At 48.1% G+C, this 20267-nt stretch overlaps 1 protein-coding gene across 2 annotated transcripts in view; it reads right to left on the reverse strand.

The window, feature by feature from the left end:
* LOC8028247 (clotting factor G beta subunit) overlaps positions 1 to 20267 on the reverse strand; it is a 47279-nt gene that overhangs the window by 20741 nt on the left and 6271 nt on the right. Inside the window, exons 2-3 of one of the 2 annotated variants that reach the window (XM_029987165.4) lie at positions 13438 to 13561; positions 2625 to 2819 (exon numbers count right to left, since the gene is read on the reverse strand). In XM_029987165.4, coding sequence (XP_029843025.3) covers positions 2625 to 2819; positions 13438 to 13561 — 319 coding nt within the window. Of the gene's footprint in view, positions 1 to 2570; positions 2820 to 13437; positions 13562 to 20267 lie in introns of both variants that reach the window. The other variant, XM_040501571.2, reaches the window with a different exon arrangement.

Consider the following 20267-nt stretch of genomic DNA (forward strand, 5'->3'; position numbering starts at 1 on the left):
TTGCTCCAGTTGTACTGTCATAAATTGCTCAAGGGGGTTATGTTGTCGGGAAAGACAAGACTCATTACAAGTAGTCAAATTGCTTGCTGCTACTTATTTGAGTAGGTCGTTTATTATTGAGTTTGTTGATATTTCCCAAATTCGGACTAGCGAACACGATACTCGTTTTGATTTCCTGGCAAACCGATCGTTTTTCACTGCGAGATAAGTAAAACGCATTGGCACCACTGACCAAGTACGTGTCACTCAAGACAGGCGAACGCAGGCTCCAGAACTACTGACGTCGTTGTCAAAAAAGAAATTATATTCAATCCAGGATGGTCATTTGGCCTCGTAAGACCCCCAAAATAATGTACTTTCAAGCAATGCATCAACTTTTTAATGTGCTTAGTACATTTATCGTTTGATTAAATTCTGCCTTACTTTGACTAATCCTTATCGCAACCGATTTTTGATGTGCCGACAAAAGTGGGAATGTGCGGCTGTGGCCTCACTTACAAATATGCCTGAATGCACGCTTCACATCAATGCAAGTCGTTCTCTCTCTCTCTCTCTCTGATTACCTTAGCCAATGGAAAAGGTCAGTAGTATCGCCTACTAATGGCCACGCTCCATCATTGGCAAAAACGATGAAGGCTTTGCCATCGCAAGTTTGGGACCATTGAGACGTGGTAACCTCCGTAACGCTCACGGCCTCATCTGGCTAGGAATAGATGAATGATAGGCAGTATGCAGGGCGCTGCTGTAAGGACTAACACATTTGGCACGCCCTGCAGAATTTGAATTCCAAATGTACACGCCTGAAATTGTGCACGCGAACGCAGTTTCGCCATAAGTATTTTAGAGCTCAATCCTGAAGTAGTGAAATATGAAAAATAAAACGAAATTGGAAGCAGTTCATTCCCTATGTCCTATACTGTTTGTCGTCTGCACATTAGCTTATAAGCTCACCTCCGAGTGACTTGCTGAACGCAAAAACGCTAAAAAGCCAGAACCAGAGGCTGGGGGTCAGCAAGATAATCGCGATAATTAATACTTTAACGAAATTAATGAACTCTGTTAGTCCTATAGCCGCACTCTGTACGGGAATACATTTGTGAGACTGTACACGGGACAGCATTTGGGCTGTGTAGGCCTGAAGATGGGCTTGTATATGGCATTGCGACGACTGTCAATCGAATCTCAACACTGGAAGAGGAACAGCCTGGGAGGCAAAGTTTCTATGGGGGGAAAAAGAATCCGACTTCAAATCACAGTGGGTTCAGTGCCAACTTATACAGAGATGTCCTTAATGTGTGTCTGCGTGTGTGTGTGTGTTTGATGTGAATACCGGCTTTTGAGACGTCGTTTCTTGCAATTTCGGGACCATTTTTCATGCATGGGCAAAATAGGACGCTTAACACACCAGACAAAGACGTGTTCCCGGCGCTGTAATTAAGGTGTCAGCTGAGCACGTCTTTCCAAGCACGCAAGCCTCAATATGGCGGCGCCAAAAGGCAGCAGTTGCAAAATTTTACAATACGGCTCTGTCTATTCGGATTGGCCTAAGACGTCGAAGCATGTTGGGAAGATCATAATAGCTTTTTTTTTTTTTTGAGCTAAAGTCATAGGATCGTCATATTCACATACTCTCAACAAAGGTTTTGTGAGTGATATTTTACAGTGCAAAAAATTAAAAAGTATTTTCGGCTGGTTTGTGTTTGAATGTAATATGAATTCGTTTCCGAAGTTAGACGAAATGGGCCCAATGAACTGTGCACAATAACGCGAAACACACAGAGCCGATCGTACGTCCAAAACAGTCTTTGAACAAGCCCGCGTTTGCCCAGACCGGTTTTGGGCAGTGCGCATGCGCCGTGCCGACAACAGCGCCAGAGCAATGGCCTGACGTCAGAAAGTTGAGTTGGTCTATAGGTCTCTAAACATCGACACTGGACACTGAAAATTCCAAGCGACGTCAGACGAGTCAGGTGCCTCTACTGGAAAATATAACTCTTTTCAAAGCGTGTAAATTTGGTCTCTGAAGCTTTAGCTTTCACCAAATGATGCACTAAAGATCGAAATAATAGATGCGTACGTCGGCAGGTATGGCAAGACGACCCACATAGTAACACCAGGTAACAGTAAGATCCTGCAGGTGACACCGTTTTGTACATGGAAGGGATATATGACTCTAACCGCCGAATTCGGAAACCTCACTCAAACTACACTCAAACTGAAGGGCCCCTCCTTGTTCCTCGAGGAAGGCGCGAGGGCCGGCACTGGCCAATCGCGAGGACGGATCCGCCGTCGCGATTGGCTAACGCTGGCCCTGGCGCCTTCCTCGAGGAAGTGGAGGGGCCCTTCAGTTTGAGTGTAGTTTGAGTGAGGTTTCTGAATTCGGCGGTAAAGCTCCTTTCTAACAATTCCTTTTTTTTGTATTCTTTAGATTAATCAAGCGGTAAATTGTGTTAAAACGTCATCCTTGCCCTGCGCTTCAAATTTAGCGGTATCTCATAATTCCTATTGCGTTTTCTTTTTTTTAATTTTTCAGTTGGCAACACTGGAGCTGTGCGCCGCCGGGGCCGCACCTGGCTCGTTCCTGGGCCGCGCGGGTTGCCTGATCCTAGGAGAGATGGTGGTACCGGTGCTCGGTCGGACCACGTCCCTGGACGGGCAGCACACGAGCAGCGTGGACTCGTCGAAGCCGCACGGCCGGGGCCTGCGCCCCTTGGCCGCCAGGGCGCTCAGCGGAGGACACACGGTCAGGGGCACGCAGGAGCCCGGAGACCTGACGCCGCCCACGTTCGCCGTGCACGGCTCCCCCTTGGACTGCAGTGCTGGAAGAGACAAGCAACGTCCGTCTCAGGGTGCGGAGGACGCGGCTTATAGGCCTTATAATTTAGTGCACACTACGGACCGCCTGAAATATATCGTGGGGGAGAAAGCCCGAGTGCTGATTTTTCACTAAAGCCACGGTGATCATGCAAAAGACAGTGTGCAGACAGTGCCTGAGGCGTGCTTGTACCTCGGTCATGCAACTTTGGTCATACAAAGATTTCTGCAGTCATATTAACATGTGTAATGAAGCAAGCATGCTTGGAACATGCTTGAGGCGCAGACGATTTAATAATCATGATTGCAGCGTACACCGCGTCTTTTCTACGATGTATGGGCAGTGCGACTCAGAAGCACATATTGGACAACGTTCGGTTGGGACTCGGGTTCTCACTGATTGGACACCAGATGCGGCCGAATGCTGACGAAATATAAGCCCTGCGTTAGCCTCTTTTAGTGTCGCAAGAAAAATCAGCATTGAGAAATTCTTACCTAGGAAGTGTTATACCGTTCGGGTTCAGGCGAGACGGGCGAGAGAGAAGAGAAAGCCATATGTACAGCCTGTGACACTATCAGCTGACACAACAGATCGCCACACGGAGCGGTAAGAGTCCCGCGTAGGCCACCCCAGGGTCGATGAGCCGTGGGGAGCAAGACTGGAACAGACAGCACCAAAAGAAAAAAAAAATTGTTTGCTCTGTTTGAGCCTTGATGGATGCGCCTCAACGGGGAATCGATCTCTTAGCTGTTAGATGAGAGGTTTATCCAGCGCAGTACAACCGCTAACCTGGGGTTTTTAACGTACATCACGCAGTAGTAATCTCACGAACGCGTGCCGGTACAAAACTCATCCAGATCGAAACGGGCGGGGGTGGTGGTGATCGAACCCAGGAGGTTCCCTGCGTAAGCTTTCGCTCCACGTTCCGAGCTGAGACGCGTTAGCCCACTCAACCAATTCCTCTTTTTTTTTTTTTTTCTTTATTGCGCGCAAGTCGCACATTACATATGAAAAACCCATGTACTCCGACTTGGAGCAGTCAGGAGCATTAAAATTTCTTCATTCCTGTTAGCTCTTCTAACAGGTTGACCCAGTCCGGCGGGGTTTCAAAACGTTCAACAACGCTTTTCACTTGGACAACAATTTCGACAAAAAACGGGTGGGCCGACTTAGGGTGCTGCTCTGCGTGGCGCACCGTCATACGAGACCTTCCAAAGCCTATGCAATCCTAATACCATAAACATGTCATAGGGTACGCTTTCATGCTTCTCCACCGGGAGGAAGCGAATTGAAAAAGGATTGACCTGTAAATCCTTTTTCCAAGTCCGTCGCAAAACGTCCCAGAAGAACACTGCATCCCAGCAGTACAAGAATGCATGTTCAATCGTCTCCGGTTGTTTGCAAAGTAGACAATTTACACTCCATGGGACGTAAATGCCTCGTCTATCAAGCCATACCTTCACCGGCAACGTTTCAGTATGGAGGAGGAAGAAAAAGGTTTTGACACAAGGTGGGACGCACATTTTCTTTACCCGGGCAAGAACATCTTGTCCCGGACACGAAATATAAGGAAGTCTATACAACGGAGCAGGGAATAACAGCTCAAGAAGGTCGCGCGTCAATTTTTTGCGCGTTACTGTTGATAAATATTCCCGTGAAAACCTACTCGGCTACTTCCTCCCCTAACAGGCGGCACCGAAATCGTGGTAACATTTATATGCCACGTTACCGCCGTGAAATTCTTACCACTGTATCCTTATTGGGCTGGTGGTCACTGCTGAACAAAAAAAAAAAAAAAAAAAAAAAAAAGTGGTCACTGCTGATGTAACATCCTGGTAAGCATCCCAAGCAGCACGGAATTTGGCCAAGCATTGTCCAATGGCTGGCAATGGTCTCTTAGCCAATCACCAAAGAGTGGTAATTCATCGGCCAATGCTTGGCCAATGGCTGATGGCCAGTGGCTATTGGACAATGGCCAGAGAAAGTCCAGTGATCAGCCAATGAGGGGCCACTGTTTGGCCACTGGCCAAAGGACCATTTCCAGCCATTTTCCCATGATTACATCTGTGCTGCTTGGGACAACGGAAGTTTTTTTTTTTTTAGTTATCAATTCAGCCAACACCCTCGTCCATCAATTGGACGTGGTCTCTTCAATTACGCTTCCAACTGCATCTCGAGACTGGGGCGCCCCATGCGAGATTTCTACTTCCCCGGCCGGCATTCCGTTGGGCCTGATACGTTCTTAGCGGAATCAGTCGTTCAAGAACGTTGACCGGTAACAAAACACTTATTTACTGAGCGACGTATTTACATATGTACAGTACAGTCAAGGGAAGCACCGATCATGTAGCTTATTAGCGGATCCCCGTTTCGCGCTGCCGTCCCCATCCTCTCGTGCTTCTGCCAATCTTAAATTTTCTTCTTTTTTTTTTCTTCCTTGCACTACCAGTGGTCTTCTGCAATCCACAACAGGGCCAGCTCAGACAACACCACCTAGACAGAAGGCCTCCACACGCGTCATCATAGTCAGATCGATCGAGGCGAGAGATTGGGCACGAGTGCTGCGTCAGTGTTCGGCTGCGGCTCGTGGCCAATCAGCGCGTCGAAGGTCGGACTCGGGTCCAATAGCCGACCGAGCGCGATCCGACAGTGATGACGTTTCATAGAAGAAGAGGAAACCATGCGGAGGCCTTCTGTCTAGGTGGTGTTGGCTCAGAGCGCCTACACTGTGCATCGTGCGTGACACTCGATGCCGCCAATACAAATCCGCTATCTGTCCCTGCGAGTCCTCTCACAGAACATACATTCAGACAAAACAAGAAGGATCGATATCAGATCAAAATAGTCGGCCATAATCAGTTCCTTTAAAGAACTTTCTTAAATTAGACATGAGGAAGATACATAGAAAGGGGGGACGGACAACGAAGACTTCCATCTAGCAACAACTAGCAACAACAAGGTTGTTGCTAGTGGGAAGTCTTCGTTGTCCGTCCCCCCTTTCTATGTATCTTCCTCATGTCTAATTACCGTTACCAACACGCTCGTTTTGTACTTAAAACTTTCTAAAAAATGACCGCATCTTCACGGGGTGAATGATGTTGATTGGGGCGAAGCTCTGGTGGTGCTTGTCTGCGTAGACGCTGAGCCGCAGCATGCCGAGCCTTTCGTTCGTTTTCTTCCATGTCAGAGAGAGAATGTGTGGTATGGAACGTGGTTATATATACATTTGAGCATTTGACCGCAGCGCCCTCTCGTCTATGAATGTTGAGCCAATGCATGCAAAGTTTAAAGCGATTATATACGCATTTGACCGCAGCGTCCTCTCCTGTGTAGACGGTGAGCGGCTACATGCAACGTTTCATCCATGACATCCCCAGCTCTTGAGTTACTACCACATCTAAGAACCCCCTACTCGTCCCGCAGTCATGGCCAAGTGGTTAAGGCGATGGACTAGAAATCCATTGGTGCCTCCCCGCCACGGTGTAAGATAATAATACTCTTCAGATGAGGACAGCGCGCTCCTCGCGCAGTGCAGATAAAGTTCGCTTTTCACTCTCTCTCTTTCTCTCTCTCACTATGGTTTCAAGCGGCGCCGGCAGACGACTCGTCGACCCGTGGGCACGGCAAAGACGGCTCGTGCCGCCTCATGCTCCACACGCGTAGAGCTCCAGCGAGGTTGTCGCTGGTGCAGAAAGACCATGGTGTACCGGGCTGTCATGGCAACGTGACAATTTGTTTTCGCTCTCACGCAGTTTCCCCGTTTGGCCGCCGGCGACACTGTCAGCCGCGGGCACGGTGGCCGCGGAATAATGCAGCCTTTCGGATGCCCGTCGAACGAACACTATCTGATTCCTCGCGACGCGCGTTCAGCCCCGCCGTGCCCTCACCTAAAGAGTGTATCTTACACCGTGCTCCCCGCACAGGTTCGAATCCTGACGACTGCACAAACTTTTTTTTTTGCCCTACACGAGCACGTGGGCACGTGCTCACGGGCTCGTGAGTACGTGGGCACGTGCTCACGGGCTCGTGAGTACGTGGGCACATGAGCTCACGAGCAGGAGCACTAGCACGAGCACCAGCAAGATCGATATGAGCAGGGACGCCGGACGGACAAGGCTAGACCCTAAGGAGCTTCGTCCCTAATAAGCTTACGCTATTGACATTTCATTCTCCCATTGCCTTTGTGGCGCCGCCATTTTATGGCGGCGCCGTAAGATCGTGGCGCAATTTCTAGTCCGTTCTATCGCAGTGGCGCCGCCACTGGCGATAGATAGGACTGAAAGCTGCGACTTCCCGAGCTCAGCTGTACCCGTTTTTTCTCTCTCGGAGGCCATCCTAGCATTTCTGGAGGGCGGAAAACCCTTTTCTGTAATTCCAGTTAACGCTTCGGACAACTGGCAACGACGATCTTGAGAAGCAAGATGACTGCAACGTCATTACTTTAAAGCTTTCCTTATTCGCTGTGTGTAGTGTCGACCAACTTACTGTTTCCCGACGAGCCGCGTCACCGGGTGTGAGCACTGCACGTGTGGAGAAAAACCGCCCGAGGCGCAGTGCCGATAGCAGCGACAACGCAGTGGCGAGACGTCAGGGAGTTGACTTAGTCTATAGCCAATTCAATAATCGCTCATTATCTGCTGGGCTGTGAAACACTTTCCGAGCATGCGCAGTAGTTTTCTTTCGTAAAATATCGCATACCGCACCCCAGTGTCTCGGCATTTTTTCCTTAGGTGATACGCGCTGGAAGGCTGAATACGGCGATCGAGAGAGGCAAAGTACGTCTTTGGCGCGTGGAATCCCTACGAAGGGCGTGCCAGTCAAACATAGACGTACCGTCATTAGTTCAGGTCAGGGGAAAACAAAAGCACCTGGGCGCATTAGGCGGGTAAATAAACGCTCAAGGAGCGCAAAGAGCAGACGAACTACGGCCAATGCCAGGAGCAAGAAAGCTCGAGGTCGCTGCTTTGAAGCGCTCTTTCGCAGAACGAGCACTCGAACTAGAAATGTACGTCCCAAAGACAAAAGCGCGGGTCAGCTCGCGTTTGTAGCTTTGGCTGTAGTCGCAGCTTCAAGATGAACCGAATAGAGCACGCCGTTTATATCGTTGCACGTGACCTCATCGCACCGTGCTGGAGGGCATTTTTACTCGTTCTTGTATTAAAGGAACGTATTCGGTTGTGAAAAATGTAGGCCTGCTGGGCCGATTTGAATAAAGTTTATTCTCTCTCTCTCTACAGAGGGTATGCCCTCAACAGTAAGACCACCAACTGGCCACTGATGTGATATAAACGCAACGCATGAATCGGTCAGCATTGAAACGACTAGGAAACAGCTTTTTGGTTAGCTCACTTCGCTAGCCATGAATTGGCTACAAACCACAAAATGACGAGGGGTTTCATGGAGCACAAGTATACGCATATCGGTGGAAGCTCACGCAACGAATGCATGGAGCGATGATTTCGCTCAAACTAGTGTGCTGAAAATTAACTCTTCTGAAGGAAATATTTTTAGCTACGAACCGCTTCACAAACCACTAAACAAGAAAAAAAACTTCCGTTCTGATGGCGTCATGGCGGTTCACCCGAATATATTACGCTCAGAAAGTCATTTCTTGCGAATTTTTGAGTCGTTTAAATATTACACGATCGAGCCAGTTATACACGCGAACGAATAAGCCCGTGCTTAGAGACGCCTGCTGTGACTTCAAAAGTGTCACTATAATCATCGTCTTTTTGGTATTTCGCCATGAACTTAGGGTCTTTTATTTTAAATAATGATTTCTTCTCTTCTTCTTCGTACTTTTGTCACGTCATAAAATCTTTGTATGGTTCGTATACGAGGAGACCACTCTTTTACAGAGTAATTAGTGTAATATTTTGGAGCCCGCTTCCCCTGACGAAGGAGGGCAGAGTCATGAGACAGGATATATGAAATTAACTATCTTTAGAAAGCAATGGGCCGTTTGATTTTGATTTATTTTAAGATACTGTCAACCCCCTTTTGAGGGTCATTACAGGGAAAGTATAAGTTATAAATATCCACGCAACATTGCAGGGAGCAGTTCACAATGAACAGACATTAATAGGCAGTAAAAAGTTCCGATTTCATTTTTTTTGTTGGATGGAATGTTCAAAGAATGATGCAGTCCCTGTATTCACCATTTCGTTTGGCAGTAGGTTTTAAGCCTGAATCGTTCTTACAAAATATGAATGCTTGGAAGTGTCTATTTGACTGTTTAATGTTTTATTATTTTGGAGTTGTTTATCTACCCGACTTTTTTGTACTGGCTAGGCGAATATGTAAATTTGGTCTCAAGTTACGCTTGCCATTAATAATTTAAAAACTTATTTTTTTAAGCATGCGATTTCTTGTTGAGTCTGCTGTGGGTCGAGAATGATCGAGGGGAGCATTTCTGTTGGCGATGCCATCCTCCTGGATTTGGAGTGAATAAATCAAGCAGCTTTTCTTTGCCGTTTCTCCAATGTAACAATGTCTTTTTAATGAAAGGAGCTTACACAACACTACTTAATATAAAACTAATTAATGCAAACATTTCCACTTTCGTCTGAATAGTGCGATTTGTGCAATGTTCGTCAATTGGTTTTGCACTTGCGTTCGAGCGCTTAAATAGTGTGGAACGAAGCTGAATATTAGCTGACGTTGTTACCGAGCGATCTTGGTACCAACAGGGTGAGGAAGTACTCGTGAGCCGAATTCGGCTGACGTGCTTGGACATTGCGGGTGCAAAACGGTAGAAAAACGGGAAGCTTTGCAAATGTCATCTGAAATAAAATTTTTATATTTATTTTTATAATATAACAGCGAAAATCACTTCCTTTAAATCTCTGCCCCGGGGGCTATGTTCGACAAATGTTCCGTTTCTCCTAAAAAGAAACGGACGTGACGGAAGTGACGATATCGCGTCTGATTGGTTAGTCTCAAATGGCGAAAGAGGGAACTTTCGTCATTTGAGCCTCTAACCAATCAGACGCGATATCGTCACTTCCGTTTCTTTTTAGGAGAACCGAACCTTTTGTGAACATTACCCATCTGGTGTGCTAGTTTTCTTTTGCCGAGCAAGAAATATAAAATATATATGCTCCTAACCCCCAGCAATTGGATTTCATCATCCCTTTGCGTTACAAAAATCTGGCAATGCACTTCCTTTTTTATTACTATTATTGGTGGCACTGTTTTTCTCTTTAGGAATACCTTGCACACCGATTGGATCAGCTGATGCGAGGGTTATAGCAAACCGCGACAGCAATCACGTACCTCCGAAAGCACACACATTCTTTTTCATTCCCCACTTCTGCCGTTTTGATCTGATTGAGCATCGTACCGGCGTGTGTTCGTGTAATCACTACTGCGTCGTACACGTTAAAAAACCTTGAGATAACAGTTGCATTTCATGGCTTAATCTCCGAGCAAAACCGTGAGCCAGTGTCGCCCTAGGATGGCAATTAACCTGCAATCGACTTAGACTCCTCCTTCGTGATATCTCAATGTACATTGTCACTGCCCCACCCTCGTATTATATCACAGTGTATTGTCATTATGACCTCATAGACGGGCCTCGCGGGTACTTATTTTAATATTGGGTACCAATACAATGTGAACTCTAGGGCGCGTGCCCGTCGACACCTACTGCGCCTCCTGCAAGCCTCTGAAAACTGATAAAACTGCGGGGTGGAGAGTAGGGCGCAGCGAGGATGCGCGTTCTATTTCGATGTGTTTGAACCTCACCCAGCACATCCCAAGCTGAGACGCTGCGCCGGTAGTGCGATCAAATTTCCGTTACTCTTCACATTGCATTCAAGCCCGATAGCACGGGTTGCGTGTCTTTGTGTGGCGCCTGCGCTTACGAGCATAAATAAATATCGACCTACACAGCTATGGCACACCGCCCTCACGTGGTTTAAATATCCACGGTCAACGCTTTTCAACGAAAAATGCATTTTTAACGGAAGGAGAGTGAGTATTTATGTAGCCGTACCCAGTGTTGCCGAATCGTGGGAAATTTCCCATTTTCTGAGAAAAAGCATGACAGCTAGGGAAAAAGAGAAACCAGAATTTAAACACATGTAAAACGTGGGAAATAGTTTTTAAGAAAAGACGAATCCGAACTTTTGTAATTTTCTTATCTACATCGAACAAAGAAAAGGAATTTGCACTAGCTATTCAGACAGTTTGCTGTTTTAAAGAGTCAAACTAATTCTTCACGACGTACATCGTGTGCGTGCTGCAAGCCTGCCGGCAGAGTACTGCCGGTTCGAGCGCTTTCCTCACCGCTATAGCTTCGCACACACGTCCTCTGTCAGTGCGGATATATCATGAATTGCACAGTTGGTTTCACAAAACGAAAACGAGCAGGCAATTTTAGTTTAGTTTAGTTAATGGCCCACTTGCCTTCGTTTAGTGCCCTGGTTCATTCAATCAATGTATAGTGGCTGAAAAAAGTGGAGGGGGAAACAGTTTGCCGAATGTCAACTTCTACATTTCGTAATGTATGCGATGCAAACTTGTACAAAGCAAAAACATACGTTAGGTGTTGCTGCATTTAAATAAACTTGGCGTCATGCGTATTTAAAAACGACTTCTGTCATTAAAATGGTGTGGTGGGAAAAAAAAAAGGGAATTTTCGCCGCTTGACGAGGGAAAAACCGAAGTGGCAATGCGGCAACACTGGCCGTACCACGCCGTCGCCACCACCACCTTCCCATCTGCGCTCTCCCACTCAACACCTGCTATATCGCGAGACCCCAGTGCCGATTTTAAGGCATTGCCTATAAGAAGCCAGTTTGGAAAACGCCACTTAGAAAGATCGATGCTTTGTGACTGCAATTTCGACGTCCTCGCAGAGAGATCCAGCAAAGATTGCAGATGTGATCGTTCGCCTCTGCCTCCGGTCCAATGAACGCGTCGAAGAACTCTTGGCACTAGGCTCGGGTCCAATGTTTCAGTTGACGCCATCAGGCTGCGATGATATTCCTCGGGGAACGAGGGGATTGTTTGCAGGCCTCGATTATGCTCTTGGTGTTTGCCCTGGGCGAATATTGAACGCAATGCTGCGTCAACATTCGGCTGGGGTTAGAGTTTAATCGGCGAAAGCACGCGTCCCGGCCGAACACTGGCGCAGCACTCGTGCCCGATCTGCACCTTCCTCTCTGACCTCTTCTGGCTAAAGCCAAAAATGGAGCAAAAACCAAAGCATCTTAAATAAAAAGACCACAGGGCTCAATCTTGGGTGTCACCTAAAGAAGGACAACGAATGGGGCACGAGTTTGGCCGAGACTCGTGTTCAGTCGGCGACAGCACGAGTCTGAATCAACCGCTAACGCACCTCCCGTGTCCAATTTGTTGGTCTTCTTTAGGTAAACGCAAAAATTTAGCACTAGGACCTTGTTATTGAAAAGGTGTTGCTCCACCCAACAACACCTAGAAGACAAGGCCCGCGGGTGACGTCATCGTCGGTGGATCCCAGACCCGCGCCAAGCAGTGTATAAACATGCTAGGCGAGAGACGCCGCAAAGCGACAGACGCGCCCGGCTGGGCGTCGCCACGTGCTAGCGTCGCGCTGGACGAGAGACGCTGCACGACGCGCAGGTGGCGATGCAGACGCAAGCTAGGCGGCGCTGCCTGGATCCACTACTGATGACGTTTGGGGGAGGCCTCGTCTTCGAGTGCCATTCATTACCCCACTCCACACTCTCCGTCAGGTGTGCGTCCCAACGTAGAAGCATCAGCGCTCACTTCGTAAGCCTAAAACAAATTGCATTTCCAGCAAGTGCTTCGCAGCGTAAGCATGAAGAGCGAAAAGGACGAAGGAAGGAAATCGCACATTGCAGGAAAAGCGATAACAACATCCTTTCGCATGCTCAGCGATTGTCTTCGTGTCGCACCCAGATGTGCGTATGTACCGCTCTTGGGCTCTGCACGCGGTAAGTTTCGCGGGTAGACCAAAGCGAGGCCCTAAATTTCAAATTGCCCTTTCGTCACAAACTCTCCCCCACGCACTTTCGCGTGCCCTGCAAAGCAGTACGTGCCCCTGTTGATTTTTTTTTTTTTTTTAACGAATGCTGATATTACGTGGGATTGTTTTAAAATACGTAGCACTTATAGGACACTTCGCGTCAGTGTTGTTTCAAGAGGTAGATCACAGCGAGGCCCTAGATTTCAAATTGCTCTCGGTACAAACTCTCACCCCTCCACAAAGCGTGCCCTGCAAAAAAGCAAATGCCTCAAATTTAAAAAAATAAAAATGCTGACATGAGGTGAGATTGTTTTTAAAACGCAGAGTATATATAGGAACAGCTTCTAGCACTCCGTGTCAGTGACATGTAACCTCGATGGTGACGAGCGTCACGCTAATGCCGTCACGGAGTTTATGTAAAGACCTTAGCCAGACAGTCGTCAGTAACACTCTGACATCACGTGTCACCTTGACTTCACGTGTCACCGTGACGTCAGAGTGCCACGTGACCACGAGACTCGAGGCGTCAAGTGACGCGGTGCCGTCACAGGTGATCTCCAAATGCCACGCATTTAGAGCGCCTTTAATACGTACGAAGGGTACAGCCACTTTTCCGGTGCGAATTCACTTCGAGAGAGTCAGGACTCACCGCTTGTAGCTGTAAAGCAGAGAACCGCCAAGGAGATTGCGACGCAGGACCACGATGAGAAACCGCTGTGTCTCTTGCGCAGCCCGGATGTTGTCGCGACCGACCTGTGACTCGTCGTCTCCATCTGCGACGAACAAAACAGGAAACTAATATTGTCCGCGTGGGGAGCAACGCTGAACTCTGGACGGTATCAGCCGTACGCGTCATTACGCGAAAAATTGTGATTTATTAAGGCTTGTTCAGGCCTGTTAAAGGTTCGGGCGAGCTGGTGATTCTTTACAGAAATCATTCTGAACGGTAATGAAAGCACACCAAGATTTAAGGATGACAAAAATAGACTAATTTATTTTTCGTTCTTACAAATTTCGTGCTCTCCGTACAAAAAAAAATGCAGGCAAGGTGGTGAACTTTAAACATGTTTTAAACCCGAGACTTCGGAGATAAAAGGTTACAGGAAGATCCTTTGGTAACTTCTTAAGGAACGCGTTAGCATGGCCCTTGAAAACGCCACACACGTCAACCTTTGGCGAATGCTAACGCTGACCCCTTCCAACTTTCCCTTTTGGCTTTTTCGTCTGCTTCCTTTATTTCTGATGCCTCCGTTTGGCATCGTTATGTGGTAGTGTTGGTGTTTCCCAAAGGGGGGCATGTGTGGCGTTTCCCGAGTGTTATGCTAACGGATTCCCTGTAAATCCATCAATAGAGTTTTCTGTAATTTTTTCACGCCTTTTCACTACTCTGCCTATCAGAGTACGTTGACGCCCTTGGATGCGGTCATGCATATCACTCTAGGAAATGCCCACATGCGCAACACTCGTGTAAGGAACCGCATCCATCGCTTTAACTACACACACTTCACAGCCCACGTACCGCTACTACAGAAATTCAGAGCGAAGAACAACCGGCGACGACAGAGGGACAGCTGAGCACGCCCGCATTCCACTGCGCCGCGGCGCAACACCTCCTAGATAACAAAGCCATAGGGCTGAATGAGATGCCGTCATCAGAGAAGGCCACCTCTGAGGTGAGATTGGACACGACAATTGCGTCAACGCGACTCAAACTTGACTGGACACCAGCGGTGACGCAGCACTCGTTTCCAATTTGTGTCCAGCATTGACCTTCTCTGATGACGCCATCTCATTTAGCATTACATCTTTGTTACCTACGAGGTGCTGCGCGGTGCCTCCGCCTATCTGGCTCCGCGCCAGCTATGCATATGACTTTGATGTGAACGAAAGGGCTCGTTTTGACGAAAACCCGGTGGTGTCTGTCAGTTTGTCAGCGCCGGAGAGAGGGAAAGGTTGACGCATGATGAAGTCAGCGCTTCAGACCAATGGGTACGTCACAGACGTCACACCCTCTTCCTCCTTCTCCCTCTCTCCTCGGCACTGACAAGCGAAAGGCACCACCGGGTTTTCGTCAAAACGAGCGTTCTAATGCTGACGCATTAAAAAGTTGACAACACGTATACAGGATTGTTGGGTCTTTTTTGTTCCTAAGTCTTGGGTTTTCAAGATGTTGTTTGGTGCCCTCGTTTTACGCCAGCGGGAGGTTTTAAGTACTACGGCGTCCTCAGCACAAATGGCACAATAAGAAACTGGACAGAAAAAAGTGAAAAGATGAATTCTTGTTGATTGCTGGTTACTGCTTCCGTCAATGCGTTTCATATGACGGCGCAAACTTTATGCGTCGTTTTATTTATAAATGTATTTGTTTGAACCTCAGCTTTGCAAGTCGTCGACATCTGTTAGACAGGAGTATAGGCAGAGCACCCGCCGACGGCCTGCTCTTCGGCGATCCCTAGACGGTCCGAAGCGTGGAGCCGTGAGTCATTTACTGAAGCGACAGCAACTACGCCATCCTTTGCAGCTCTGTACATACGCGGTACTTTCACAAACCTGCGGCCTATATGCCAACTTGAACGCGACAACTACCGTGTGTAGGGGGTGCGACTTATAGACCAGAAAATATGGCACCTGGAAATCAACGCAGCTTATGGTTACACTGTATAATCTTCTGACATCATGCACAACAACATTGTCTTGAGCCGTTCTTCTCAAGTTTCGTCAAGGGTGGTTCCAAAAGTTACTAAATTGACCTTATGGCCGCATACATTGATTAATCGAGTCGCTCTTTTAGAAATTATATACGCGCGCAAAGCCGTTGACAGCGACTTCCTCGGCGTGTCCCGGAGACCAATATTTTCCTTTATAAGCGCAGCGCGTGTGCGAAGGCCGCAGGGCTCGATTAAAGCATCGTCTCTTCTAAATATAACCTCCGTCGTGCTACACGAAGTTGCGTCACCGTCAACAAAAGATATGCAAATGTGCAGTCACCACTAAGAGAGAATAGCACAAACTAGCGATTGCCGGTCCGACGAAAGGGCGACACGCGACGCAGCAGTCGCACGAACACTTTAAGAACGAGAATGCCTGACAGGTGCAATAGGGCGGGGCAGGTCGGCAGACAACATCCATTCCCAAAGCGCGCTTTCGGAAGGACGCTGTCTCAGGCTTCCTTCGGACATTAATTTGGTCTTTCTTGCTTGGTATCTGAGAGCGGCGAGTTTATCTCTTATCGGGCGTTTTCCTGTCTTTTGCGCTTTAAAGATTCAGGAGCTACAAAGATAATAATCGACAATATCCCTTTAACAAACAAAAAAAACAAAAAGATTGCTACAGGTGATAACTGCCTTTTCATGCCTCCCCTAAGTAGAAAGAAGGAAATAGCCCTACTCAAAATTTCGCTCTCAGTATATTCGCGAGAACGCATAAAAGACGGCATTTCATCTTTCCGAACGTTGATCAGTCAGGCTAGTCACTTGTAGGACCAGCTGTACTGTACTTAGCTCTGCCATACCCTGTTCACTTTATTTTACCAGAAAAGAGAGTTGACGGAGTGAATTAAATAGCACCTAGCCTCACCTAGAGCTCTGTATTGCGATCGCTGTACAAAATATAATAAACTATTTTTTTCAATACTGTTATCCCCAGAGATCAGTGTCTAGCTCCGATGAAAACCTAAAAAAAACAGTACCGCGGCCGACGGCATCTAGCGGAGGGATGGCGAAGCTGCCCGATTTATTGTCGTAAAGCACATGTTTGACTTAAAACAATAGAAACATAACTTATCTCGTCGGTGCTGTTATTAAACATCTATAATCATTTATGTGTGAGGCTAGGTGTCACCTAGCATCACCTAGCCTAAAAACGATAACTAAAACCTGGTTTTCCCTATCTTTTTTTCAAGCCAACAAGCCAATGCGTTTCTCTATCACCAGGACACGAAGATGATCACCATCAGACCTTTGAGGGATTGGTCAAAAAAAACTAAAAACATCACACCCGCCCCTCCCCCCGGCGAAGGACTCACCAATGCTTCTCTGGTCGAACGTCTGCGTCACCTAACACCCGACCCACTGGGGGACAGGGTTGAGAATTTGGGACAGAGCCACGCGGGATGTAGTCCCAATTTTCCTCTTTCCCGCCTGTCACTCAACTGGCACCCAATGCTACAAACGCGAACAATTGCTCTGAGCAGTGCTTGCGCTGCATGCACGAGCGGCATCCCTGGCAGTGACGCTGAAAGCCCAGAGCTCGCATTTGTAGCTTATTCTACGCTCATACTTAAAGTCAGACAGAGTATAGATCATTTTTCCTAGATAATTTCCACCAGCACTGCAATCTCCTCTTCGTTGCCTCTACCCTTTTATAAACCGCCCTTCCATCTTTTCCAGCGAAACCGAGGGCCAGCGGTACGTCTGTCACCTCTTCGAGAAGGGCAGGAGTCGAAAGGGATGTCAGTGTTATCAGACGCAATCAGCAGTCGCAGTGTCGACGACAGGGCTCGGTGAGCGGTGACGAGAGTACAAAAATGGAGGCTTACATCAAACGGCGTACCCGATTATGGCAACAGCGCTGTTAGATGCAGAGGACAACGAACTGCTTCCTGATAAAAGAAAGGTGCTTCTTGAATGGGTGGATGCAACACAAAGAACCTGGAATCAGAAATCAGTTCTACGAGGCGCGGCTTGAGGACGGCATTGATGTATATCGAAAACTCGTTCGAGTGTCTCGGACGATATGCGGAACAGCGCAAGCAACAACGAGTTAGCCGAACCCGATGCCGCCGCCGGTATATCATTGAGCAAAATCTGTAAAGTTGCCAGACACGCGAACTAATTACCGCCAATTGGAAAGGGATCTTACTCCGAGGGGGGAACGTTCGTGCAGCCTGAGCAAAAGCTCCCCCGATCCTCCGGGGGGGCTACGTGAGTGCGGCTCCGAGTGAAAGCGTGACATAGTTACCACGTGACGCGCATACCGGGGCGCAAAGGCAAGGATTTCTCCCCCGTGGGTATACCCCTTAAAGAGACTTCAGCAACCTTGGTGCTTGAAATCATCGTGGCCATTTATCTTATCTAAAAATCAAGGCAAACGTGTTTTTCGTCCCCCCAGAAATGTTAAAAGAATCTTCATCGGAGTAGAAAGATATCGCCTGAGCTTTCAGGTTTTCACTTTTAGACACCGCGAGAGCAAGAGCGAGGTCTCATTCGCCTTTCGTGGAGCGAATGAAGACAACGTTATTGGTCTGCTAACGGGGGCAAAAACCCAGTTTGTCTGTTACAGAGCGCCATTCACAGAAGGAAATAAAACAATCAAACATAAAACGCTGCTTGCATAAAAAAATATAAAAAAAGTTTATCGTTTGCTACGATTTGATTGCCGTGCCGAAAACTGATCGGACTCAGGATGAAATTTTTATCGTCTTCTATTTCACGTTGGAAGCCATTGATAACCGACGCTACATTTGTAAATCTCAAGTCGTTCCGCTGCCGTTCACAAGCTGACGTCGACCGATGGGGGAAGAAGTATTAAGGACAAATCAAAAATCAAATTGGACGTTTAGTGTTTATACAGCGTAAGGTCGGTCTGCCAGGATGGGGCGACACTGATTTTCACTGTAGATGAACAATTTTGGCAGTGCAGTACGTCTGCTAACCTGGGGTCTTTAACGGGCTCACGCAGTAGTGATACACGACCGCACGCTGGTACGATGCTCATGCCGATCGAAAACGGGCAGGGGGGGGGGGGGGGGGGGGGGGCTCGCACCCAGGATCTTGGGTTCTGCAGCTCGAGCTTTCGCTACACGCGCGTCGAGCTGGGTGTGCGCTTTCGCCACGGTGTAAGATAATTTCTAGCTCTCACAAAGTTTCGCCGTTTGGCCGCCGGTGACACTTTTAAGCGTGTTTCACATGCAGCGGCTTTGGCCCTAGAGCGGCGCGATTTTTGTCGTCGCGGCGTTCTGGCCAGCCGCAGCGGTTGAGCGGCACGAGCGCGGCGACGGCAGAAATCGCGCCGCTCTAGGGCCAAAGCCGCTGCATGTGAAACACGCTTCAGCCGCGGGCACGGTGGCCGCGGAATGATGGAACCTTTCGGATGCCCGTCGAACGAACGCTGATTCCTCGCGCCGCGCTTTCAGCACCGCCGTGTCCTCACCTAAAGGGGGCATCTTCCACCGTGGCTTTAGCCCACTCGGCCACCGATTCCCCGCCTATTAGGAAGAAAGCACGTCAAAGGATGTCGGTGAGACGTTCTCTCCAAAATATTGCCCGATTGGGAACTAGCAAACAGGTGAAAAATGTCTCATTGGTTAGTTACCCACAAGCTGTGGCGCCACGTCCAATCAGCAGCCGAGAACGCTCTAGTTTTCACGTTGACCAAAATCGGTCCCCCGGCACCATATCTCAAGTCCAGGAAGTGGCATTTTTAAATCCTACCTATCCCTAATAGACTTTTTTGCCAAACTAAACAAGCATCGAGCAGAATGCTTGGAAACATTGGTACACGCGCAGCACGCGCTCGCCCTTTCTGCATAAAAAATATTTGAAGTAAATAACCTGAATGGGGCGTTGATCATCGCGCGTGCAAATAGATAGATATCACCATGGCCTCCGAGATCCGGCGCTCGCGCGCGCCTCTGATTTTGGAGGCCATCAACGAGGTGGAGGGCCTTAGAGCGATAAACTGGTATCCCGTTCACCAGGCAAAAGTGCCCCCCTCTTGGCTGCCGCCATCTTGCACAATTTTGGCGCACCAAATCAAGAGGGTTTTATGAAAAACTAAGTCGAGCTCTGTATTGCGATCGTTGTACAAAACATAATAAACTATTTTTTTTTTCCTATCTGTTATCCCCAGAGATCAGTGTCTAGCACCGATGAAAACCTAAAAATACAGTACCTCGGCCGACGCGGAGGGATTGCGAAGCTGCCCAATTTGTTGTCGTAAAAGCGCATTTTTGACTTAAAACAACAGAAACATAACTTATATCTCCTCGGTGCTGTTATTGAACATTAATAATCAATTATTTGTGCAAGGTACGTCGTTAAAATCTAGACGTAAAAATACAAAAATCACGTGTCTAGTGGTCAAAAATGTGCAACGCGACAGCGGCCAATGGGGGGTCGCTTTCAGCTACCAGTTTATCGCTCTAAGGCCTTCTACCTGGTTGGAGGCCATCTGATGATATCACCATCCCATTTCGTTACACCACCGCTGCCGGCCTGCATCGTCCGAACTGTAGTCTTTCTGTACGCGCGACAACCCCACCCCGCTGCGGGTCTGCGCTAGCCGACCGCGAGACGGCACCAGCTGTCTTGTGCAGTTCCCCCTGCCTCTTGTGAACGTAGGCAGTTATGGCTGCGACACGCATGCGTGGAACGCTTAGTAAAATCGGTGTACTGCCTTCTCTTCTCTTCTCTTTTTTTTTCTCTTTTTTTTTTCGGGGGGGGGGGGGGGGGGGTCGCTTTGCGAGAAACTGTTGCACGC

This window comes from Ixodes scapularis, unplaced genomic scaffold (assembly GCF_016920785.2).
Source record: "Ixodes scapularis isolate PalLabHiFi unplaced genomic scaffold, ASM1692078v2 PGA_scaffold7__128_contigs__length_106722199, whole genome shotgun sequence".
In the NCBI taxonomy this organism is placed as follows: domain Eukaryota; kingdom Metazoa; phylum Arthropoda; class Arachnida; order Ixodida; family Ixodidae; genus Ixodes; species Ixodes scapularis.